We start from the raw sequence: 27,340 nt of genomic DNA on the forward strand, positions 1-27,340 counted from the left end.
TGACTTCGTGGAGAGACCCACATTCTGTAATGAAGGGGGTGCCTTTCACTGCCCTCTGTCTGACAGTAACCTTAGTTTGGACACCTCAGACCTGGGGTGGGGGACCCACTTTGGCAGACTCAGGTCCCAGGGTCTCTGGTCCCAGGAAGAACTGTCCATGCATGTAAATGTCAGGGAACTTAGGGCAATACTCTTGACCTGCCAGGTGTTTCTTCCCCTGTTCTCAGGCAAGGTCATGCTGGTCTTGATGGACAACATGGCCTTGATGTTTCACGTCAACAAGCAAGGGGGGTGCTCGATCCTCAGCCTTGTCAAGTGGCCCTCTTACTGTGGGACTTCTGCGTGAAGCACATCATTCACCTTGATGTGTTGCACCTCTCAGGAGACTGGAATGCATTGGCGGATCACTTTAGCAGGTCCCTTTACTCTCGCCCCTAGTGATCTCTTCACCCGGAGGTCACCAGTGTTATCCCCCAGAAGTGGGGACTCCCCAGGTGGACCTGTTCACCACCAGACAGAACAAGAAATGCCATCGGTTCTCTTCTATGCACAGGCCCAGCGAGGCCTCCTTTTCCGACGCCTTCTTGCTCTTGTGGGCAGACGGCCTGTTGTACGCCTTCCCACCAATCCCCTTGGTTCACAAGGTCCTCCTAAAAATCAAGAGGGAAAAGGCAAAGGTTACCATGATAGCTCCAGCATGGCCATGCCAGCAATGGTTCTTCAGGCTTCTAGACCTCTCAGTGGCACCTCCACTTGATTTTGCAAGACCATGGCCGGTCGCCTCACCTGAATCTCGCCTCCATACACCTGACAGCATGGCTGCTGCATGGCTGAATCCTGAGGAACACGCCTGCTCGAATCAGGTTCAACAAGTCTTGCAAGGTAGCAGTAAACCTTCCACCAGGGCTACCTACTCGGCTAGGTGGAAATGTTTCACCTGTTGGTCCCTGAATGGAATCTTCTCCAACTTGGTCTTCCCTGCAGTCCATCTTGGACTATCTGCTCCACCTGAAACATCAAGGTCTGGCTCTATCATCTGTTAAGGTTCACTTGGCAGCCACCTCGGTCTTCCATCCTCCAGTACAGGGCAGGTCAGTCTTCTCCCACGAGATGATGGTCAGGTTCCTCAAAGGCTTGGAAAGACTCTAGCTGCAGGTTTACAACCCGATTTCCCCTATGGGACTTAAACCTGGTCCTGTCAAAACTCCAGGGGCCCCCCTTCAAGCCATTGACATCTTGTTCCTTATTGCTCCTCTCTTGGAAAGTTGCCTTCCTGGTGGCGATCACTTCGGCCTTTGGCCAGAAGAATCTCCAAGATCAAACTCCTGACATCAGATACCCCTTATACGGTGTTCTTCAAGGATAAGGTCCAGCTGCATCCCCACCCAGCTTTCCTACCAAAAATAATGTAGCAATTCCATAACAATCAGGAAATTTTTCTGCCTGTCTTTTTTCCACACAGCACCTGATGAGGAACATCAGCTCCATACATTAGAGGTTAGGTGGGCCCTGGCCTTCTGTATCAAGAGGACTAAGCTCTTCCACAAGTCTGCGCAACTTTTTGTTGCAGTAGCGGAAAGGATGAAAGGACTACCAGTGTCATCCCAAAGAATCTCGTTCTGGATAACCGCCTGCATCTAAGCTTGCTACAAACAGGCGAAGGTTCTGCCTGCAGCAGTTGTGACTGCTCATTCCATGAGAGCCCAGGTTTCATCAGCAGCATTCCTCATGCAGATACCAATCCAGGATTTCTGAAGCGCTGCAACATGGTCATCGATTCATACCTTTATGCCCCACTACGTCATCACCCAACAGTTTCTATGACAGTTTCGGGAGAGCAGTGTTGCAATCAACACATCCGTGAACTCCGAGCCCCCCTCCAGGGGCACTGCTTGAGAGTCACCTAGCATTGAGTGGACATGAGCAAGCACTCAAAGAAGAAAAAATGGTTAATAACCGTCTGTAACTGTTATTCTTAAGATGTGTTGCTTGTGTCCCTTCCATAACACACGCCTCCGACCCCACCCTATCCCTCTGTTGGAGTTACCGGCGAGAAGGAACTGAGATGGTGCGGAGCCAGCGGCAACCCTTATACCGGCCCATGTGCACGGGGATTCAGGGGGTGCTGGGGTTGGTCCAGTGGACACCACTAAGGGGAAAAAGTCTCCGGCGACGCGCACACCTAGCATGGAATGGACATGAGCAACGCATCTTGAAGAACAACAGTTATGGAAGGTTAAAGTAATCATTTTTTCTGTTTAAAAAAAGTTTTCTGGACTCGTCATTTCCCCATTTGGGGTATTTCTATTCACGGTACCAAGGTATGCCCTGGTCACCAACTTTCAAGCAACTCTCAAGTGAGTGACCCACATAATAGCTGCCTGAAGTGCTTGGGAGAGCCAGACATGAATGACAGGTGCCAGATTTGCAGGGAGTTCAAGCCTAGGACAAAGAAAGATAGGGAAGGTAGGCAGAAATTCCAGCTGATGGAGGCAGTGTTCAGGCCATGGTTGGAGCCGTTCTGGTCTGACTTGGTGCCGATTGTTGCAGCTTCAGTGAGAAGCGCAACTCCAGGGTTAGCGGAATCCCGGCACCATTCTCCCTCACCTTTACTGAGGAAGAAGTACAAGGCTTCCAGACAGGCACCTGCCAGGGGAAGATATCTGCCCCCAAGTCTTGTAAGAGGATAGAGGAGGAGACCAGCAGAGTGCACTTGAAACCTAAGCACTCCTCCTTCAAATGTATGCCTAAATTGGCAGGCAGCTCCAGTGCTGCAAGGGGCACCATTAACTTCTTCGGCACCACAAGAGACCATCTTGGTGCCAATTACCCCGGAGGTATTTGTGGTGGCAAGAAACCTATTTTGCCTCTCAGTCCTGGTGTCTCTGTCCTTCCAAGAGTCCAATCTCTTGGCACCACTGCCAGTGATTTCACCTTCAGTACTGCATTTTCCTGCTTCCTGGACAGGCTGTCTCAGTACCATCCAAGGAGAAGCCTGCTCTGATGGTCTCACTCTCCCCATCAGCTCTGCGTGTGTGTGTGTATATATGTATATATAGAGAGAGAGTAAATGAAACAATGGATTCACACAACTGTGGCTCTTTTGGCTAATGTTGATCACTAATTTGGCTCCTGAACCACTAAGATCTGAGTATCACTGCATTATGTGCTCTCCCAAGGTTTTGAGTACCTCTGTAGTCATCCACCACCAGCCTCATTAGTTGTGACATCAGTTAATGAGAAACCGTGTCAAGGGCTCCAGCCTGTCAACCCCAGATCAAAGGATGCTAAAAAGATGGACTTATTTGGCAGAAAGATTTATTCGACGGGGCTTTCCAGCTGCATATCACTAACCAACAGGCTCTGCTGGGACAGTATGATTTTAATTTATGGGGCTCTGTGGAAAAGTTCAGGGAGCTGTTTCCAGAGAATGCTAGACAGGAGTTCCATTCCCTCTTCAATAAGGGCAGACTAGTCACGAGAACATCGCTGCAGGCAGGGCTGGACGCAGCCCACGCAGCAGCTAGAACCATGGCTGAAACACTAAGGTTTGGCAGTTAGTTTCACCAAGGTGCATCTGTCTGCTATTTCAATGTTCCATCCTAAGGTGGACAGTCACCCTGTTTTATCCAATGACATCATGTCCAAAAGGTTTTTAAAGGTCTTCGTCAAATTATACTCTCAAATGCAAGACTCCCCTGTGCAAGATCTAAACCTAGTATTGTCATTTGAACTGTTGGCTGCCTGCTCTCAGCTGCTTCTGTCAATGAAGTTGACTTTTCCTGTGGTCATTACCTTGCACAGAAGAGTAGGGGAGCTGCAAGGATTAATGTTGGGACCTCCATATATGATCTTTCTTAAGGGCAAGGTTTGCCTGCGCCCTCATCCAAAGTTCCTCCCAAGGTGTTTTCTCTTTCCACATCAACCAGCCTATTTATTTGTCTGTTCTCTGCCCAAAACGACATACAAGCATGGAGAAAGAGCCTTGGCATTTTATCCAGATAGAACCAGACACTTTTGTGAATCTTTCCAGATGTTCATAGCAGTGGCTGATAGAGTAAGAGGTCAATCAGTCTCCACCCAGAGAATTTCTTCCTGGATCACCTCCTATATACACATGTGCTATGATTTGGCTAATGTCACTCTGCCCATCAGAGTTACAGCTCATTCAGTGCGGTCACAATCAAATTTGGTGGCCTTTCTGGCACAAGCTTCTGCTGCAGACACACGTAAAGCAGCAGCCTGGTCCTCGGTCCACACATTTGCCTCCCACTATGCTGTTTCTCAAGACTCCAGATGATGATGCTAGAGTGGGACAAGTTGTTCTTCAGTCTTTATTTTGATCCCACGCCCTTTTTTTACAGCTTGTGAGTCACCAAGAGTGGAATGCACATGACAATCACTTGAAGAAGAAAAACAGTTAATAACCTGTTCCGTAACTGTTGTTCTTCGAGATGTGTTGCACATGTCCGTTCCAGAACCCATCAGAGTTATAACAAGAAGAAACAGAGGGGGCTAGGGATGGCTCCGCCCTTTATACCTGCACACAATGGCATGCACCAGCAGAGGGAGAGTGAAGAAGTTTCTGTCGGCTGCACTCTGGGTGCACAGATACCAAGAGTGGAATGGGCATGTGCAACACATCTTGAAGAACAACAGATACAAAAGAGGTTAGTAACTGTTATTTCTCCATGTCCACTGAAAGTAGGACAGTAAGTAATGGGATTAATCTGCAACAAGGGAGATTTGGGTTAGGTATTAGGAAAACTTTATAACTAGAAGTATAGTTATGTACTGGAACAGGTTACCAAAGGAGGTTGTGGAATCCTGTCATTGGAGGTTTTTAAAAGCAGCTTAGACAAACACTGTCAGGGACGGTCTAGGTATACTTGGTCCTGCCTTAGTGCAGGGGGATGGGCTAGATGACTTCTTAGGGTCCCTTCCAGCCTGACATTTATATGATTCTATTAATTCAGTGTTTCCAGGCTGAGGCTTTGGGGGCTTGAATCTGCAAGGAACCTTCTTTGCTGGAGTGTCCCAGAATGCTCAGCACCTTTAAGGACAAGATCTAGTGGCTTGAACCAAAAATTGCAGAAGCTGAATGGACAAAGTTAAGGGGAAAAGACTGTGATTCACCTTGCAAATGATCTTGCCAACATATAGGGCTTCTGGGAATCTAAAAACACATTCTAGAGTACACAAGGGACATTAAACAAAAAATATAAAGCATAGAGAAGTACTAGAGGAGATAAAATGAAAATAACTTTTGTAAAATACCTTTCTCTAACATATTTCACTGAAAGTAGCTTCTCATTTCGTTAGGTTGAGAAAAGCTATTTTATATGAGATTCTGCATCTGAAAAATTCCAGGATGAAGCCATAATTCTAAGAGCTAGTTTCCGTGTCAACAATTCAGCCCTCCCATTGGCCTGACTAACACACTAACCAAGGGAAGCTCACAAAAAAGCTGCCCTCAACTTTTCTACAAATGACTTAAAATTTCCTGTTGCATTAATAAATTGTTGGTTGGTGATTTTATATAAAACTATTTAACTCCACTTGCACATTACATAGTCAAAAGATAGCAGAATGCTGCTGTAAAACCTGAGCAGTTATTTGAATCAAACACAGACACTGCCATCCCTTATCTTTGCAGCTTACTAGTTTCTAATAAATGTTAAATACATTGTCAGGAGAGTTCTCACCACTATTTTTTTATCACTCTCCTCGTTTAATGAACCCCTGCCAATAGGAAACTGAAATTCATTTCCTGCTGAAATCTTTTTTCTCCTTGGTGTATGTTCACTGGTTTATTATTGAAAATTTGCTCATGGGATTAGGAAGAAACCATCTGTACAAATGCCATGGAGTTTGCAGACAGATGAATGCAAAGAAGGTGGGTAAAATTTGCAACCTCATTCCCCAGGCCAGGTCTTTGTTACATCATAGTTGTTATTGTTGGGGAGTACACTTGTATCAGGTGTTTTAAGCTATTTAAATAAATATCTTACTTGGCAATTATCTTCACCAGTTCTTCTGGAGCTGAATCAGTTGTGCTGTACATTTGTTTTCTCTCTCACTCTCTCTCTGTGAGTAGTTAAATAAAGAGCTAGCCAGATACTGACTAGCAATTCTGGAACACTAGAAGCTCCTATAGCAATATCTGAGAGGTGGTGAGGCATTAGTGAAGGGGACTTTAAGTCAGGGTCCCTTGATTATATGCCTGGCTCTGCCACTAACTTCCTGTATTACCTTGGGTAAGTCACTTAACCACTGGGGCTCACTTTTTAAAAATGGGAGTAATTATACCTACTTCACAAGCTGGTTGTGAGGCCTAATCCATGCACTGCTTGTTGAGATCCTTGAATTGAAGGGACTAGAAAATTGTAAAGTATTATTAATTAATATTGTTCTTCACTATTATCCTGCAGATCTGACAGCACTGTGAAGCCTCACATGTTTTGGGGGATAGCTCTTAATGATTTGCTGCTGTGTTCTGACTAGCCTCTGATGGATGTTTTCTGCTGTTCTCTCCACAGTTCATGGCATTAAGTGGACTTGCAGCAATGGGAACAGCAGTTCAGGGTTCTCTGTGGAGCAGCTTGTTCAGCAGATCCTCGATAGTCACCAGACAAAACCACAGCCTCGGACGCACAATTGTCTTTGCACCGGCAACTTGGGTGAGTAGCTGATTATGGTAGAGAGCAGACAACAGGGCTAAGTCCCCTTCTAAATCAGAACTCAAATGCATACCAAGAAACCCTCTGCATACAGAGATCCACTTCAATTTCTGATTTCCTATGAATGGAACTTGTGAGCCACTGCTAAGAAACTACTGCTGATGTCTCCAAATAAGAGACAACATAGAGAAGGCTAAATGGGATCTTCACATATTTTTCTGTAGTTCAGCAGGGCTGCCCTGTTCAGCAGCAGATTACGCTCTTCAAGGTGACTGCTGATCTCATTCTAGGTGTTTCCTGGAAAGGATTTTCCATGCTTCTGAATGTGGATTTGGGAGTTCTACTATGTTACTAAATATTTCTGTCGCGTGAGAATTACCCTTTTAGCAAAGTAAAATGACCCTTATTTGAGGGAATAAACAATATGTTAGAATAAAAACCCTACTGGGTAGCTGAGTAAAAGTCTCTGGGATAATCCATAAATAAGATGTTATCTGCTATGAAATGCTGAACTTCTTTCTATTTCCTTTTTATCTTCATGAGCTCTCAGATTGCAGCTTTAATCTAGGCTCAGTGTATTCTTTGTTGTGAGTTAACCATTAAAAATATTTTGGCACAAATTTTGAGATACAGTTAATCCAGGAGTAACTGATGAAGCCTCAAACGTATTAAAGATACAACATGGGTTTTTGAAAAATATGGACACTGTAACATGCGAGCTCTCAGAATTCATCATTGCCCTCTGCTGGCAGCTTCCTCTAGAAAGCATGTTGTGTCCTAGAAGTTGCTCAGATTGTGTTACTGACACTTTCTGAGTACCATAAGCCTTACAGTGCACTCTCTTTGGAGTCTGTTTTTGAAGTTTTTTTGTTGAAGAATTGCAACCTGCACATCTACCAATGTGATATATGCCATCATGTGCCAGCAATGCCCCTCTGCCATGTACATTGGTCAAACTGGACAGTCTCTACGTAAAAGCATAAATGGACACAAATCAGATGTCAAGAATTATAACATTCAAAAACCAGTTGGAGAACACTTCAATGTCTTTGGTCACTCGATTACAGACCTAAAAGTTGCAATTCTTCAACAAAAAAACTTGAAAAACAGACTCCAACGAGAGACTGCTGAATTGGAATTAATTTGCAAACTGGATACAATTAACTTAGGCTTGAATAGAGACTGGGAGTGGATGGGTCATTACACAAAGTAAAACTATTTCTCCATGTTTATTCCCCCCCTCCACCCCCCACTGTTCCTCAGACGTTCTTGTCAACTGCTGGAAATGGTCCACCTTGATTATCACTACAAAAGGTTCCCTCCCCCCCACCCACTCTCCTGCTGGTAACAGCTCACCTTACCTGATCACTCTCTTGTTACAGAGTGTATGGTAACACCCATTGTTTCATGTTCTCTATGTATATAAATCTCCCCACTGTATTTTCCACTGAATGTATCCGATGAAGTGAGCTGTAGCTCACGAAAGCTTATGCTCAAATAAATTTGTTAGTGTCTAAGGTGCCACAAGTACTCCTTTTCTTTTTGCGAATACAGACTAACATGGCTGCTACTCTGAATCCTGAAACAGCTAGGAAAGGTATATTCTCTCTCATATTAGTGCTTTAGAACAAGAAGTGAGAATCTGAGTGATTCACTTTTTCAACTCATCTGCCTCATCCCTACCCCTTTTTGCTGCTTTGGTCAAGTAAAATGTACAGTAAATTAATTAGTCTTTAGAGAAATTTGTCAAAGAAAAATACCGTCTGTGCTTCAGGGTTTTTTTTCCCCGGTCGTCTTATACAATCAAGATTTAGTAAGACTGATGACCTCTGAAATACCTACGTTTGGATTAAAATTCAACCCCTAAGGATCAGCACTTGATCCAGGCTTGCAGATCTGAACATGAATTCTTTTATTCTTCCCTTTGATGTTTTGTCTTATGCTAAGTCTGCTGCTTGCTTTGTAACGTAACAGTATCACTTTGCTTTACAGCAGCTTGCATCCTGACACACACATCCCCAATTTATTATAGTCACACTCAAAGATTGCAACTTGGAAGCCTCTCTCTAGTTCTTGTTCAGTTTTGTTCCTAAGAGAATGGAGAGATTTACTATTGCATTTAGTTTCAGAAGATTTGTTCTGAACTACTTTAGGTGACCTGATTCAGATCTTGCACATATAATAGAGAAGTTCCCCTTCAAGGGCAAGGAACAAAAAGATTTAGCAAATTATAGCAGCTACACAGCCACTTTATGCTGTCCAGAAGAAGGAAGTTGTAATTGTAGCCATTAGCTATGGGGAGAAGGTTTCTTTACCCATTAGGTCATTATACTGTACAATAATTAAGGTTCTTACCTCATTCTGGGAAAACTGAATCAATTAGAGGAAGAAATATCAAAAATTCATGGGCCTTTCTTCTCAGAAAAAGCAGTCCCAGTGCCAGATTTTGTGGTGAAAAGACAGTCACCGGGAGAATCATTTACTCTAGCCAGCTTAATTTTGCAGCTCCCAGAAACAAGTGATACTCATCCCGTGACAGGCAAATAAAGGCATGACTGGGTTAACCTCCTATCCAGAATTGCTTTCTGATGACCTTTCCTCACTGGTTTTTCATCCTGTGTGGTACTAATCACCAATGTACAAAACCTTTCAAGCTCCAAAATGTTTTAGCTGTCAGCCTGTGAACTGAATGCAACTGATATGAAGAGCTACATATTACAGTACTTCTGGGAGGGGAAAGCTTTCTCTGTTCTAATTTACTTTCTCTTTAATAATTTGGCCAACAACTGTAATTGGACAAGATAATAAGAAAAATAACATAGATGGCTGGATGATAGAGGGAACGGAAGTGGGATATGGAGTCTTTCAGCTCTAGATCATCATTTGGAACTCAATCCACATGAGCGGATACCAAGCCATCTGACAGATGGCCTGTGTGAAATGAGTCTGTGTTATTTGTGTTGGAGGGAGGCTGGGAGTCTTTTCTTAGTTCCTAGTGGAATGTGGCCCACATCACACCAATCCGTCACTACAGCTATCAGTAATAGGGGCCTGTCTCAACAGTCCCAACAGTGAGACTTGGGCACATACTGAACAATCCTGAGAGTGGGCACAGAGCCTGAAGTCCCTCCTCATTTCTAGAGGGGGTCTGATCAGGTCAGGGGTAAAGCTAGCACTGAGTGCTGTGTGTTTTTTGAGGGAAGGGGAAGGTGGTGTGGCTTGCTGTCATTGCACATAGCATATCTGTTCATGGATGTAAAAGGAAGTTCAGTTTTCAGAGCTGTCAATCTGACACTGGCAAGAAATTAACTTCATTTAAAATCTGTCTGTCTCTCACACACTCCCATTCATACAGACTCTCTCTCTCTAGTATAGTTATCCCATGCCATAATTGGAAAATAGCACAATTAATGTGATCTTCATTTATTAGTTCATTAATTGCACACGTTGTTTGTGTTTTCGAACAGGAGCAGGTAGCAGTGTGCATCACAAGTGTAACAGTGCCAAACATCGCATCATATCACCAAAGGTCGAACCAAGGACAGGTGGGTACAGCACTCACTCAGAGGTACAAAATAATGATGTCTCTGAAGGCAAGAATGAGCACAGTCATGGCAAGACCTCCAGCCGGGAGAAGAGGAATGGCAAAGTGGCAAAACCTGTGTTGCTCCATCAAAACAGTACTGAGGTCTCTTCCACCAATCAGGTGGAAGTTCCTGACACTACCCAGAATTCTCCTGTATCCATCAGCAGTGGATTAAATAGCGACCCCGATATGGCTGATAGCCCAGTAGTCACTGGTGTCTCCAGCATGGCTGTTGCCTCGGTGATGGGAAGTTTATCGCAAAGTGCCACAGTATTTATGTCAGAAGTCACCAGTGAAGCCGTGTATACCATGTCACCCACCACTGGCCCAAATCAACACCTCCTATCCTCAGATGCCGCTGCACAAGGACTGGTACTGGCTGTGAGCTCAGATGGCCACAAGTTTGCTTTTCCTACACCAGGCAGTTCAGAGAGCTTGTCTATGTTGCCCACCAATGTCTCTGACGAGCTTGTGCTCTCTACAACTCTGGATGGTAGCAGAAAAATTCCAGAAACCACCATGAATTTTGACCCAGACTGTTTTCTTAATAATCCCAAGCAGGGACAGACTTATGGTGGAGGAGGCCTAAAAGGAGACAGCATTAGTACCAACATAAGACAGTCACCCACAACAGAACGTGGGTTCAATTTCAGTGCAGCCCTAACTAAAGAGATTAAAACTGAGGACACTTCTTTTGAACAACAGATGTCCAAAGAAGCGTTTTCCTCCACTTCTGCATCTAATTCTCTCACCCTTACAACAGGATCAGGTCTGCTTCCATCTGGAGGCGGTCTGAGCCCAAGTACCACCTTGGAGCAAATGGACTTCAGTGCCATTGACTCCAACAAGGACTATTCTTCCAGTTTCAACCAGACAGTCCAGAGTCCTCATGTTCACCAGACCCCTTCCCCTAGCTTCTTTCTGCAGGATGCCAGCAAACCTCTCCCTCTTGAACAAAACACTCATAACAACTTGAATGAGACAAGTGGCTCTTTTGTGAACACTTTAGGAATCCCCAATGTGAAAACAGAATCCTCCCAAACAACCTCTAATTGCAATGGCACAGTGGAAACTAGAATAGAGTCCACCTCTTCTCTCCAGCTCATGCAGTTCCAAGCAAACTTCCAGGCTATGACTGCAGAAGCTGAAGTTCCCATGGAGACCTCCCAGCAGGCAGAAGGGAATGAAAATCTTCTTAAATCAGGGGATCTTCAAGCCTGTAGCACAGAACACTACATGCAGCCCGAGGCCAATGGTGGTATCAGGAGCGGGAATAATCTCCCTATCCTCCAAGGAAATATGGTGCAAGGACTCTACCCAGTGGCCCATCCCAGCTTAAACAACTCCTCCAACATGGAGCTTAATTTGGACCATTTTGACATCTCCTTCAGCAACCAGTTTTCAGATCTTATTAATGATTTCATATCAGTAGAAGGTGGGAGTAATGCCATCTATGGGCACCAGCTGGTGTCAGGTGACAGTGCCGGGCTATCTCAGCCTGAAGATGGCAACAGAGCAACCTACAACCAGGCTGAAATGTGCATTCCTTGCTGCAGCCCTCAGCAAGCCAGCATGCAGCTCAGCAGTGCCGAGAATGGAGCCAGTACCATGGCATACATGCATGTGGCTGAGGTGGTCTCAGCAGCCACAGCACAAGGCACCTTGGGGATGTTGCAGCAGAGCGGGCGCTTGTTCATGGTGACAGATTACTCACCAGAGTGGTCTTACCCTGAGGTAAGCTTCCAGCTTTTATTCATTAACAATTACTCACCCATCTTTAATTCCTTAGTTAATAAGGGCTCCAGGAACCTTCTTGTTTAAACTTTGACAAGGCTTTTAAATATCTCCTCTTAGAAATAAGAGCGTTTGAGGTCATTTTCATGTCTGAGTGATCTTTTTATTAAGCACCTCATTACCCTGACAAGGCTTCTTTCCTCACTTATGAAGCATCAGAACAGAAATGGTTTGTTTCACTATAAAGCAAAGTATCTTCAATGAGATGCATTCCCAGTGTTGCCTAGTTTATATAGAAATGTTGTGCCTACTGCACATTGAGCCTGACGCTTAAATCTGTAATTGGTTTTAATGTTGCCAATAGCTAAATATCTGGCCGGGAGTCCCTTTATTAGGTTCAGTACTTAACTTGGTTCCATACCTGATACAGGTACAATCACTTGCACCATAGATTGGAAATGCCAGCAACACAAACTCCTGTTTACATGAAAAACCTTACTGTTGGGTGAAAAATACTCAGCCTTGACCATTATAATGAATAGACATAATCAAACTGGGTCAGATGTAAAGAGAAATTGTCCTTTAGTAGTTTCCGGAGCCTAGACTTAGAAAATTTTCTTATGGGCTCATTATTGGGATAAATGCAGCACTTCAAGAAAAATCAGCTGTGCTCTAATTGTTCAGAACTCTCTGGTGAATTGTATGTCAATTATTGCATGTCCATTGTTTCTGTGATCTAAAACCACTAGAGTGCATCTGAACTCTGAAATCTCTTGATATGGAATTGTGAGTGGGCAGGAGGGAACACATCTGGGGTGAGAAGCAGAGTAGTTTACCTATCTTTCAGTGAAATGACCATCTGATGACTCCCAAGACAAAGCTGTTAAGGGAACAGGTAATGGATTACTTTCCTAAAGCCTTAGAATTGCACCTGTCCGGTGAGAAGGGATTCAGTATAATACAGGAGCATTCATACTTCAGAAAAGGAGGAGCTTTATGATTGCAGACTGTGCGAGTGTTCAGTAGATGGCTATAGATGGCTACTTTGGGGAACTGTCGCATTGCATTCAGACACACTTCTTCTTAATCCAGCCAGTTCTCGTCCTGAGAACAGCTGATAGTAGCAGTCCAGCTACAGATCAGTGTACAGCTCACATGCATAATACAAATGTAGGTTTCAGAGTAACAGCCGTGTTAGTCTGTATTTGCAAAAAGAAAAGGAGTACTTTTGGCACCTTAGAGACTAACCAATTTGTTTGAGCGTAAGCTTTCGTGAGCTACAGCATCCGATGAAGTGAGCTGTAGCTCACGAAAGCTTATGCTCAAATAAATTGGTTAGTCTCTAAGGTGCCACAAATACAAATGTAGTCAACCACTTACTACAGTTCAGTCCCAATGCTATACAGTACATCTCACATGTTGCTAGAGAAATCTGGAACTTTCTAGAATAGGAGATCAAGGCGTGAGGCCACACTTCAGTCAATGGGGGTTCGGAATAACTCTACTTCTGGGATAAACTAATCAACAATTGATTATTGATTGTTGTACTGTTAGCGGTAATTTACTATCAACTGATCCCCAGAGAGAGATTGGAAATCCAGCATGTTTGTATCTGGATGTTGGGTTTTTTTATTCTCTGAGAATCATCTCTCATAGTGTGATAAAAAGCTGATGTGGCAGGGCCTGTGGTGAATATTACTGGTATTTTTTAAAAACTGGTTATTTATTGGTCTCATACTGTACAAAAGCACAATAACATGTTGTGTAGCAACTAAACCCCTCTGAAAATCAATGCCAATAAATAAAAGCATCTGTCCTTTTGTTTGTCTTTAACCAACAGGTAAATAGCTCAGCTTCCATGGGAAGTGTTTCCTTTCCATGCTAACCAAACAGTAACAGAGTTTTAGCCCCCTATTTGTGGGGAAGACCTGGCAGACAGGTCCAAAAATACAATTGCCCCTCCCTTGTAAGCTCCATCATCATGTTCCCATTGTGATGAGAGCTGCCAACTGTGCATTTTACCAAAATAGAATCTGGGGTTCTTCACAAACGAAGTTGATCAATGTGAATGGAGCCTGCCTTGCACAGGAGAGACTAGGGGGTAGGTTGGAGATGCCATGCTGTGGTGCAGGCAGGAGCAAGAGACAAAGCCCATGCAGTTATGCCAAAGGTAAGTGTTTTATTAAGAATAACATCAAGTGAATCCAAGAGTCAGCACTGCTACCTAGTGTAGTGAGACCTACACCTGCACAGTTCACCTGCTTTAGCTTCATGAACATTTATTAATACTGAAGAGCCCAATGATCCTTAGCCATAAACTTTAGTGGCAGACAGGGAGCCTACCTGAAACTCTGAGCCTGCTGGGAGAATTGTTCTACCTTGTTCAAAAGACTTTCTTGTAATATATTGTTGCTTCTTTTCTGAATCTTCATTTTCTTTTTGTTATTTCCTTTGATGTTAGGCTTGTACTTTTTGTTTTTTGGCTCTGAACTGGCCCTTTTCCTTCATTTTGATTTCATTCTCCTTGTTTGTCTTTGACTTGATTTCCCCATTCTTTAGGTCAGGACTGACCTGAGGAGCCAATTAGCCATTCAGAATGTCTTGACAAAAGTGACCAAACAGACTGTTCTCTTCTGCACCTTTGGGTTTGTCAATGGTGTTACTATACATCTCATTGTGGACCCCAGTTTGGACCATATGAGGTCTTGGTCTATGGAAAGGAAGCTCATTCTCCTAGACTTCTGCAGCAACAGCCTGCAAAGCTGTCTGATGAGCTGGAACTTTTAAATGCAGAGTGTAACCACTGTCTTTGCTGGGAGACTCCAGTTTGCATTCCCCAGTGAGCTAACTTTGTTTTCACCTACCACAAGTTCCATGCTCTTGGTGGCTGTCAGATCTTTTATATTTGCTGCTGAATCCATTGCTATGATGACAGTTTTCAGGGAGCTGCTCCTCCTAGCACCTGGTGGCAGAAGTGGAGCTTTGTTTTCAGCACGACAATGATCAGACATTGGCAGCTCTGTCACTGTGTCCAGTGTGAGCCTCTTCTTTTTCCCCAGTTTTTTTTTCTACAGAGGAATTTCATTCATTCTTTCTTTTTCTCTTGCTGTCACCATGTTCTGTTCTCTCGATGGAAGTGAGAACAAGGAAAAAGTAGCTTCTGGCACTGTCATGTTGTGCCAGGCTGGAGCAGGGCACACACAGTGGCCCATGTGGTCACATCACACAGGAAAGTGCTTCAGTAGTAAACCCAGAGTGAGCATTAGTCAGCACAACCGCCAAGCATAGTAGATCTACAAGCCTAACTCTAAGGGTATGTCTACACTGCAGTGTAAGCCCAGGTTAGTAGAACTCGAGTTTCCAGACCGCAGGTTTGTTAACCTAGGGCTGGAGCATCGCATCTACACTCATTTGTAACCCCAGATTAGGAATTGTTGAACCCTGGGTCAACCTGGAGCTCCAGCATTATACAGGCCTGAGTCTAACCATCCATATCCCAGACGTCCTCGCGCCCTTCCAAAATATGGCCACTCAAACCCTTTGTTCACAAGTGCAGTGTGGGAAAACTTGACAACCCAGAGGACAAATAAAGGCACCCTGTGGGATTGTGGAATACTTTTGGTGGACTCCCAGAGCACAAGTCCAGTGGGACTGTGTTTGCACTGTGAACCAATAGGGCTTGAACCCTGGGTCCCAGCTTGACTCAGGATCAGACGCTCCACCCCTGTGGAGTTCTGGGGCCCTGGGTCCAATCCCTTGTGTGTATGTAGATGGAAGGATGGTTAGGTGAGCCTGAGCTTACACTGAATAGTAGACCTATCCTAAGGGCCTGCCGGCTACCCATGCACAGGCCGTAGGAACAATCCCGGTCTTGCACTCCCTGTCTGTGATCTCTCCTGTCCTGGCAGCAGCACTAGTAACCACCTAGCAGGATGCTGCAACCTTCCAAACGGATATGTTGTACCAGTGCTTGGACACAGTATATCTAGGAGCTCCCACCGAGGAGGTGCAACCCTCAGCACCATACCAAGGACTCATTATATACATGAATAACATTGAAATCCTTCTGAGACCGTTCTCCCCATTGCATGTTCTGAGAGTTTCCTCCATTCTTTCAGCTCAAGTCCTTCATGCCCTGATCCATGTGTCCCCCTGCTTTTCATTTTTTCCAGGAGGATTTCTGTGGATTTCACATCTCAGAAGGTACATTGTTCACCTTTGTCTGAGCTGGAGAACGGCCAACATTCCTCTCTGCACCTGCTCTCCATACTGGCAGACTGACTCTTCTCTCGGCTTATGTAGAGGGCCTAAAAGCTCAAAAAATTCATCTCTTTTTTCATTCCAAAGCCTTCTTTTTTAGCTGCTGTCATGGAAACCTTTTTGTAATCTAATTGATTCACTAAACCACCAGTGATCTCTCTTCCTCTCACAGAATTTGGTGTTATTTTCCTTTGAATGATCCTCTAGGTTTGATTATTCTATGGCCAGAATCACTGGGGACCAGTTTTCAAATATAATGTTGGGTCCAGGATTTCTTCTTAATTGGCTAGATCCAAAGCTGGAGTGTATGGACACAAATCTTGAATCCCAAGCAGCTCAAAACGTCACCTCAGATGTTAATTTTCTTTACTGATGTACAATATTTGTTATACACAACTGCTGAGATATGGAGAGAATTTTTTTTCTTGCATTTGTACCCACTGGGAACAGGCCCCAAATTGCTATTCTATTGCTCCTGTGCTGCTCTTTCTGTGTTTCAGATTTGTAGGGATTCCAGACAGTTCACTGCAGAGTTCACCTTCTGCAAGGATTCTAGCACAGAGCTGTCAAGAATCTCTCTTTCTTCTGCTTCTGAGGGCATTCGGAAAGGCCCCAAGCCAGAATTTGTGTTAGTTCATGTAACCATGGTGGCATTATTGTCCTAAGAAAGCCTTGTTGGGTTTTCTTCATTTTAGGCAGGTTTTTCTGAGGATCACACAGACAGGTGTGCTGTGAGATCCTGGCACTGGGCCCAGACCACTATCCCATTTAACAAAGAACCGCTCAGAAGTGCATCTTAATACTGTCCTTTCTGGTGCACTTTACGTTTTTGCTTTCTGGTGTTCATATCCCTTGGCTGACATAATCACATCATAAAAATATTATGTACTGTGCACTTCACATTTATCAGCAACCCATTAGCAAGTTTTCATTGTGAGCTGAGTGAGAAAAGCCATAAAATTAACTTTCTGCATCTGCAAAACATACTCTGCTTTGGGTCCTAGGAATCTAGGATTGTTGGGTTCATCACAATAATCATTTTAGTTTTATTTTACCATTCAGTTTGCAATTAATGTTTCCTTGGAAATGAGTTTCCACAGGCACTGAAATGACTGTGCTTCAATGTGTATGGTAGGATTTACCTTGTTTGGATTCTCAGTGGAGCTGGAAGAGTTACCAAGGTGAAAATCATTTTTCCCTGAACACAAATTGCCTGCACCAAGCTTTCATAATAAATGTTTCTATTGGCCTAACACAATAGAAAAAATGCTTTGCTGTCAGGGCCCTTGCTTCATAGCTTCAGTGAGATTAGTCACCTGTGAAAGGAACTCTTTAAACATTGGATAAACTTAAACCCTAATGCTAATAAAAAGTATAAACAAATGTCATCTTTTGTTTTCTTATGGCCTCTGTTTCCCTCCTGGGGGTTTGATGATCCATCTTGTTCTTCCTTTTTTATTCTCCAATTCCTCTTTCACAGACGCCATCTCCCAAAGACCTCTGAAGTCCGGGGAAAGACTCCAACTGATTTCCATGGGTTTAGATTGAGGCCTTAGGGAAGAAGTATTGAGGGATCACTGGCAAGCGTGTCAATCTCAGGCTGTTTGATGGGGTATTATTACAGGGTCACAGAAAACTCCCCACATTCTTCTTTCCTTTTTCTACTGTCATTGTTTGTTTTAAACATATGACTCTCCTGTAGTTATCAAGAGCCCAGCAGTAACACAACCAGAGACAATGAAGAGTCATGTAGACAACATATTGCAAAGTTCAGTTCAGGTGGATTAACTGTAAATAAATGGACCAGTTACATTATTTTAGCTGAGTTAAAAATCCTCCAGTCTCTTTCTGCCAATCCAAACGTACGTACATGAGCTCCTAGCATCTCAGTCACTCTTTGGTGTGTTCACAAGCAACATGGCTAGAGTTAGTTTGGCCTGTTATCCAAAAATGTTGGGGGGAAATCTCAGAACATGAGTGTCAGGGAAACCCACAGAGTGAACTGTGCAGGTGCTTTCTGTTTAGACTGGCAACAGGGCCCAGCAGAGAAGCTTCTGAGCTCTTTAGCCAGACCCATCAGTGTAGGCCAAGAGCTGTGGAAAGGGCTGAACTCATCTGAACCAGAAGAAAGATCCTAGGTCAAGTCAGGTTCACTTGATCATCTCTGAATATGAATTCATGTGATTGGCAGCGCTTAATTTGTGCTGGAGCCCCAGCACCCCTAGCTTGGCAGTTAATAGCCCCGGCACCTCTGGGCTTGTCACGTCAGTTATGAAAATAAAAAAAATTGCTTGAGCCCCATCACCTCTTTCATTAAAAATTAAGCCCTGGTTATTAAGGTACTGTCTTTACCTGCAATTTTTTGTGAGCGCTGTTAAGAATGAAGCCAGAGCTTCTGTCATGACAGTCATTGCGCTGGGCAGCTGGAAGAACATGCACAGTTGCTGATCGAAACAATCCCTCCTTTGAACAGCACTTAGAGAGGGAAAACTTAGGGGACTTAACAACATAGAGGACACGTAAACAATGGCTCAGGATAGACAGGGATGGTGGAGCCTTGGTTGTGCCCTAAGCAATCTCAGATGATGCAGGAAAGATTCAGACTCAGACATGCAGGAAAGGCTGCGGTGAGCCCATCACCACTCTGTTATAAAATGCTCTTTTGCTGTAATTAATTTAAGAAAATCAAAAAACTTCTGACATGAAAAACCATTTATATCTTAGTAGCCACCAGCCAGCTGCAGCAGTGGGTAAAATGCATCACTCTAGTAGTTCAAAGGGCCCTAGGGAACCCTCCTCCACTGTAAATGCTGTCTGTTCTGTCCATGCTGGAAAGGGAAATTCTGAAGCAAAGGTGATAGTAGGTGTTCTCATTTACCCAGAATGCCCTTCCAGCTATCAGCTGTGTCTCAGCAGTGCCAGTGTCTGGGCTCTGGATACAAAACTGAAAGAGCTGGCTACGCTTGTGGACAAACAGAATCCCCACTCCCTACTGAGCTAGATGGCCACTCACCCTGTGTCAAGCTGTGTCATATGTAACCTCGATTGTAAGCTCCTTGGGGCAGGGACTATGCCTTATCCTCTCGGTAAAGCGCTTTCTACAGTTGTGGTGCTGAATACAAATACTAAGAGTATGGCTACACTTGCAGATGTAGAGCGCTTTGAGTTAAACCAGCCTTCGTAGAGCGCAGTAGGGAAAGCGCTGCAATCTATCCACACTGACAGCTTCAAGCGCACTGGTGTGGCCACATTTGCAGCACTTGCAGCAGCATTGGGAGCGGTGCATTATGGGTAGCTATCCCAGCATGCAATTAACTGCAACATGCTTTTCAAATGGGGGGGGTGAGGTGGAGTGTGACAGGGGTGTGTTGTGTGTACGTGGGGAGAGAGAGAGTGGGTTTTGGGGAGGGGGGGCTGAGAGCATGTCAGCAGGCTGTCTTGTAAGTTCAGACAGCAGCAGATCCCCCCTCTCTCTCTCACACACAGCATTCCACAGTAATGGTTGCTTTTTCTCGGAGCAGATAAGCAGCCGGCTGTCAGAAACGGAGTTTTCAAAGGGCATATCCGCATTCCTACAGCGAGTTCAAAACAATGAGAAGAGTGCCCACTTGACTTAAGGGGATTATGGGACGTTTCCGGAGGCTGATCAGAGCGCAGTAATGCAACACCTCGTTCACACTGATGCCCGGGCGTTTCAGCCACTACGCAACAAGTGTTAATCTTCTCGCCGAGATGGAGTACCAGGAGCGCTCTAGAGTGGAGTCAGAGTGCTCTACATGCCTTGCCAGTGTGGACGGGGAGTGAGCTAGGGTGCCCGGGGCTGCTTTAATGTGCTCTAACTCACAAGTGTAGCCATGCCCTAAATAGTAACTGAGCACCTTTAAATTGTCCTAGAGGGTCTCTCCTGAAATTTGCCACTGGAGGGCAGCACAGGAACAGCTAAATATACTAGTATCTCCTTGGAAAACAAATGCAAACATACCTATGCATCTGATTACTAAAGAGCTCTTCTGATTTTTACAGGAAGCTGTTCCTTGTCCCTGCCTCAGTGTGAGAGGGATGGGGGATACTCCCAGTTTCTGTTTATCGGAACCCAAAGAATCTGAAGAGAATCTCTCTTTAAAACCACAGTCTCATGCTGAGGAAGGACTTGAGGATTTTTTACAGAGGGTCATTGATCCCTAGCTCAAGCAGCAGGCTGCTATACAGATTTTGCCCCCAAAATGCAAGGTCTCTATAGACCCTTCTCTAATATAACACAGGTAATGTTGTGCTCCATGCTGCTACCTTAAACCTAAAGCTGGAGTGGATGGAACTTTGTTGCTCTGTATTTGCCAGTTGTTTAAAAAACTAAGCGGAGTTAGGACAGGCTGGTGCCTGAATGGGAGACTTCTAAAAGAAAAAGGGGTTTGTAGAACACACACATCTTTTGTGTAACAGACTTGCATAGTAGCTTCAGCCTTCAGCTATGAGTGATAGAGTAGATTTTCCTCCAGTTTGATAGGAAGTCTAGCTGCTTTGGGCTACAGGGGTCCCTGTTTCATTTGTTTGCTGGAATTCTCCTCGCCAAAATAATCCTTCATCTGACTGATCTGAACATCTTTCTCAGAAATGCTACTAATGATTATTTTAAAAGCAAAGATTAAGTGCAAACAACTTCAGTGCAGTATCGTTAAGGCCGAGAATGCAAAAGCATAAGAATCAGGACATTCAAAAGTTAAGGTTCACACAGCAACCTGCTCTCAAGCATATCACACCTGGGACATCTGTATTTGTTTGATTGACTGTTAAATGTATGCCTTACTATATTTCTATACATTGTATTATTACTTATTATGTGTACTGGGGTAGTACCTAGACGTCCTCCTCACAGACCAGGACCGTCTGTGTCGGGTGCTGTGCAAACACCACAAAAACACAATCCCTGCCCCCAAAGAGTTTACAGGATAACCCCTTGCAGTTGCTAGAGGAACTTGAACTTTTGACTATGTTATTTGTAAAGTGCTGAGACCACCATCTAACTGGAAGAAGCTATTGCAATGTCGTTTTCTCTGGAATTCAGCTAAATCTTGCCCATCACACCCTCCGCTGGGAAGAATATTTTTTCTTAGGTAGAACAGTAACACTTTTCTAGCTCTGACTCAGATCCAGTCTCCCACCTTTACAATCAAATTCTGCCTCGTCTGCACATGAAGGGCTTCTGTTGAAATCTGTAGGTGCCTGGCCCTGAGACAGGAGATATTGTTGCCAGGCTAAGTGCATGGTGTGGTACACCTATTGGTCACTGGATGTCACTATTGCAGCTCACAACTGCAGCCAAAACCTGATCCCTTTTTCAACAACAAATATGCTGATTTGAATGCAGTGAACATTATTGTGAGGATCTAAGTACTTGGTGTGGCTTGGTGCATGAACATTTGGAATCTGTTGTGGGACTGACAAAAAAGCTGGCAGGACACAGGCTAAGGAATCCTGCTTAGCTGAGTGATGGGGTACTCTGCCTGTCTGGGTTGTGAAACACCGGAGTAGAGCCAACGGTAAAGTCCATTTTTCAGTCATGGATACGAACATAGAGGGTTTATGTGGCTAGGAGAGGGGGTTCAGCTGGTGCTCGCAAACTTACTTGGCCCAGATGACAGACATAAAAGAAGGAAGAGGAAAGGAACGACTGGGCCTACGCTGTGAAGAGATGCTGCTGCCCAGCTTATGCCCTCAACAGGGAAGCCTGTTTGCTGATGCTGAGGGAATGTGGAGGTGGGATGGCCCCTGCCAGAGGGGAGTGCTATTTGTGGCCCGTTTTAGAGCAAGTGTGATAGAGTGGGACCTTAGTCTGGGGCTGCACGATCCACAGGGGAGGTGCATCCCACTGGTGCACAGGAGGGTGCAGAGAAGATGCTCCCCTGGGAGTCAGTATGCACTAGGCTTCTCTTTGTTTCTGGTTGCTGTAGCAGGTACACAGTAAGTGCTCCTTTCCATGGGTCACAATGGAGTTTTCAGAGATGTGCTCATGAGGGGCCATTGCTGGGTCCCCACTGCAGCAGTGTGTGTGTTGGGGATGAGGGAAGCACACATCCTAAAGGAGGTATTCAAACGTGCTGAATGCACATAAGGCATCAGTAATAACCCTTCCGCCCTGACCTGGGCCAGGCTACAATGACTCCTTAACATGTCTGAGCTGGTATAGCCAGACTGGGCCCTTTAAAAGGGGCCCATGCATTTTATTGCCACTAACTCCAAAAGGGAAGAAAAGAAAAGCACACTGCGTGCATGGCTCAGGACAGTGAGTACGCTCTGCCTTCATTCAGGGGGGTCTGGCTGTCACCTCCCACCATCCGTGACCTTTGGCTGTTTGCTGTATGCCCTTCCTCTACACCCTTGGCTCCTGGGATCCACTCACCCACCCATCTGTACTGTGACCTGAAAAACCTGTGCCCTGGGTCTCTCCTCAGGGGTCCCACAAACCCTATATGGTTTCTTGGGAAATAAAATAAATGACTATAAGAAAAGGAAGCAAAGTTGGGAACAAGGCAGCTAATGATGCAAGTGGCTTTGTCCCAAAGGATTCTGGGATGATTGATACAGAGAGGCCTGCAAAGGGTGTAACTCTTCCCACAGCCTCACACTAGCCCCCTACCCTCTTGGCTCAGGTAGGTGATTTGATTTTTTGCGTGGAGGGATGTAATAGAGTTGGATGTTGAACTACTGAAAACGTGTGTGCATGGGGCAGGGAAAGGTGTGTTTCTGGGAAAGGTGAAAATGTGAATGGAAGGGATTCTGAGACTCAGGTGAGTTCTTAAGTGATCTTCCAGGACCAAGAAAAGAAAAGAGGAGTCAAGATTCCTCTGCCCCTTTCCTTCTGCTCCCTGCTCCACTCACTTCCCTTTGGCCTGCTCTGTGCTTATTCCACTGAGATATACCACACTGACACTTTAACCTTGTCTTTGATGGCATTCTTTCCTGGGCAGAATGAGCCAGTGGGCGTGAGGTGGAGCGGCCTCTGGAGTCACAAAGCCTAAACTGGAGGAGTATGAGAATACACAGTGCGTTTTCTAAGGACCACATTATTTCCAAGACACTTGGTGTTCTCAAGCGGTGATCCAAGGGGCCCAGCTCTTTGGGTGCCCTTGGTAACACATTTGCCATTGCTCCTTTCATTGAACCTTAAATTCAGAATGTCTGGAAATTTAGTGCCTTTACTTAGAGAGAAAACCGAAACATTCTCTGAAGAGATAAAAGGGTGGGCTGGATTCCTGAAAGGCGAGGTGAATTTTTGTTTTTTAATTTTCAGTTTTAACTCCAGATTAATGACATTTCTTGCTGAGAATTTCCTTAGGGTTTTTAAAACATTGAAGATTTGCTCAATGAGGGGATCTTGGTAGAATGAGGTTTCTAGCTTTCTACATGGGATGTATTATTATTCCAATTTATAGCTGGCGAAAATGAGAGACAGAGAAAGAGCACTGACTCAAACAAGTCGCTTCACCCCTTTGTGGGCCAGATTCAGCTTTGGGAAAGTGCCATAGAATTGCCCCTGCTATGCTGAATCTGGGCCTATTCTCAGTTTTCCTATTTGTAAGTACGAGGCAGCAGGTACAGTGCTTGCCAAATACACCCCTGGAGCAAACCACTCCCTTTCAGGGTGAAGCCATTACAAATAAACTTGAGGAATAAATGCAAGAAGCAAGCTCACCGCCAGACACTTTGACTGTTCCAGAAAACAGTTCCAGAAAAATTTTACATAAGAACAGCCGTACTGGATTATTCCAATGGTCCATCTCGCCCAATATGCATCTTCTGACAGTGGATGGTGCCAGATGCTTCAGAGGGAATGAACAGAACAGGGCAATTTATCAAGTGATCCATCGCATCATCCAGTCCCAGTTTCTGGCAGTCAGAGGATTAAGGACATCCAGAGCCTGGGGTTGTATCCCTCACCCTCTTGATTAGTAGCCATTGATGGACCTATCCTCCATGAACTTACCTAATTCTTATTTTGAACCCAGTTAGACTTTTGGTGCTCTTCGTCATCTCTTATCCATGCGGAACAGTCCCAGTCTTTTTAATCTATCCCCACGTGGAAGCTGTTCCAGACCCCAGTCATTTTTGTTGCCCTTCTCTGCACTTTTTCTAATTCTGATATGTTTTTGAGATGGGGTGACAAGATGTGAGTGTACCATGGTGTGTCGAATTGGAGAAACTGCCCACCAGCATGGCAGAGTTAAGGAGATCTTTGGGCCCAGCTAGCCTCATCCTATTATACCTGCAGCCAATTCCAGGCCTGAAGGGGGTAGAAGAGGAGAGACCGGGGCCAGGTCAGTGCTGACTAGGGAAGAGGCAGGAGCTAGGGAAGAGGCACCACCTTATCCGATAGAAAAGACCAGTCACCTGCCTGCCAAGGCAGCCACCGGGGAGCACTTTCTGTCTCCCAGTCAAGGGAGACTGTGGAAGAGACCTAATAGCCAACTAGGTGACTGCTACCCAGAGACATTGTGGCATTTGTACGCACCAGACTTACGGATGCCATTCCTGAAAGAGCTGGTACCACAGCAGGGCCCACGATCCACAGAAGGGCACCATGGGAGGCCAGCCACACCAGCAAAGGGAACCACTGGGGCCACGCCCCAGACTGGGGCGGCTCAGGTACAAAGTAGCCTAGGGCAGTGGATTTAGACTTCCTGCTCGGAGTGCCCCCTGGTCAGGGGTCATCTCACACAGGGCCCTGGGCTGGGACCTGATGGAGTGGGAGGGCTTAGGACCTCCTAGCCCCACTGCCTGAAAGACTGAGGCACCTTGACCGGGGAAACAAGAAGCCATCAAGCATGCCAACCACTAGGCCACCTGGCCCTCCAAGCATCCTGTTACATATGGATTTATATAGCAACATTATGATATTTTCTGTCTTATTGGCTATCCCTTTTCTCATAGTTCCTAACATTCTGCTAGCTTTTTTGACTGCCACTACAAATTGAGCAGACGTTTTCAGAGAACTATCCATAATGACTCCAAGATCTCTTCTTGAGTGGTAACAGCTAATTTAGACCCATTGTTTTCTATGTATAAGGGGGATCATGTTTTCCAATGTGCATTACTTTGAATTTATCAACATTGACTTTCATCTGCCATTTTCTTGCCTACTCGCCCAGTTTTGTAAGATCCCTTTGTAATTCTTAACAGTCAGCTTTGGACTTAACTATCTTGAGTAATTTTATGTCATCAACAAACTCTTCCACCTCCCTGTTTACCCCTTTTTCCAGATCATTTCGGAACAGCACTGGTCCTGGTATAGATCCTCGGCAGACCCCACTATTTACCTCTCTCCACTCTGAAAAATTACCATTTATTCCCTACCCTTTGTTTCCTATATTTTAACCAGTTACTGATCCATGAGAGGACTTTCCTGCTTATCCCTTGACTGACTACTTTGCTTAAGAGCCTTTGGTAAGGGACCTTGTCAAAGGCTTTCTGAAAGTCCAAGTACACTGGATCACCCTTGTCCACATGTTTATTGACTCCCTCAAAGAATTCTAATAGATTGGTGATACATGGTTTCCCTTTACAAAAGCCATGTTGACTTTTCTCCAACATAAAATGTTCATCTGTGTCTGATAATTCTGTTCTTTTCTGTAATTTCAACCACTTTGCCTGGTACTGAAGTTATGCTTACCAGGATGTAATTTTCAGGATCACCTCTGGAGCCTTTTTTAAAAATAGGAGTTACATTAGCTAGCCACCAGTCATCTGGTGCAGAAGCTGATTTAAGTGATAGGTTACATCCCACAGTTAGTAGTTCTGCAATTTTATACTTGAATTCCTTTAAAACTCTTGAATGAATACCATCTGGTCCTGGTGACTTACTTCTTAATTTATCAACTTGTTCTCAAAGCTCCTCTATTGACACCTCAGTCTGGGACAGTTCCTCAGATTTGTCAACTAAAAGGAATGGCTCGGGTGTAGGAATTTCCCTCACATCCTCTGCAATGAAGACCAATGCAAAGAATTCATTTAGCTTCTCCACAATGGCCTTGTGTCTTCCTTGAGTGCTCTTTCAGCACTGTGATCATCCAGTGGCCCAGCTGATTGTTTGGCAGGCTTCCTGCTTCTAGCATAAGTCCATAGCTATGCCATTTCCAGCAGATTGGTTTCGGTTTAGCAAAGTAAGGGATCACAATGGGAAACTTATGTCAACCTGAATGATGTCAGAAACTAGGCTCTCCATCAGTATTTCAGGTACCCCTGGTCTTCAACTCCATTTTCTTATCTAGGGGAGGAAACCCTTCTCAGAAAGAAAATATCTGGATGCAGCAGACTTAAAGGTACTTGCTACACAGCACTCCAGGCAGGTCATTAGGTGGCAATGACACCCTGATTTTGTTAGAGCATCTCAACTTTTGGATGGGTTTCAGAGTAACAGCCGTGTTAGTCTGTATTCGCAAAAAGAAAAGGAGTACTTGTGGCACCTTAGAGACTAACCAATTTATTTGAGCATGAGCTTTCGTGAGCTACAGCTCACTTCATCGGATGCATACCGTGGAAACTGCAGAAGACATTATATACACACAGAGACCATGAAACAATACCTCCTCCCACCCCACTGTCCTGCTGGTAATAGCTTATCTAAAGTGATCATCAAGTTGGGCCATTTCCAGCACAAATCCAGGTTTTCTCACCCTCCGCCCCCCCCCCACACACACAAACTCACTCTCCTGCTGGTAATAGCCCATCCAAAGTGACCACTCTCTTCACAATGTGTATGATAATCAAGGTGGGCCATTTCCTGCACAAATCCAGGTTGAGAGAACCTGGATTTGTGCAGGAAATGGCCCACCTTGATTATCATACACATTGTGAAGAGAGTGGTCACTTTGGATGGGCTATTACCAGCAGGAGAGTGAGTTTGGGGGGGGGGGTGAGAAAACCTGGATTTGTGCTGGAAATGGCCCAACTTGATGATCACTTTAGATAAGCTATTACCAGCAGGACAGTGGGGTGGGAGGAGGTATTGTTTCATGGTCTCTGTGTGTATATAATGTCTTCTGCAGTTTCCACGGTATGCATCCGATGAAGTGAGCTGTAGCTCACG

General features: G+C 44.7%; 1 protein-coding gene across 1 annotated transcript in view; it reads left to right on the forward strand.

Moving 5' to 3' along the window:
• CAMTA1 (calmodulin binding transcription activator 1) overlaps positions 1 to 27,340 on the forward strand; it is a 929,632-nt gene that overhangs the window by 788,742 nt on the left and 113,550 nt on the right. Inside the window, exons 7-8 of the mRNA XM_077837398.1 lie at positions 6,540 to 6,680; positions 10,148 to 12,000. Of these exons, the coding sequence (XP_077693524.1) occupies positions 6,540 to 6,680; positions 10,148 to 12,000 (1,994 nt within the window). The remainder of the gene's footprint in view (positions 1 to 6,539; positions 6,681 to 10,147; positions 12,001 to 27,340) is intronic.

Source organism: Eretmochelys imbricata, chromosome 18 (genome assembly GCF_965152235.1).
Source record: "Eretmochelys imbricata isolate rEreImb1 chromosome 18, rEreImb1.hap1, whole genome shotgun sequence".
Lineage (NCBI taxonomy): Eukaryota > Metazoa > Chordata > Testudines > Cheloniidae > Eretmochelys > Eretmochelys imbricata.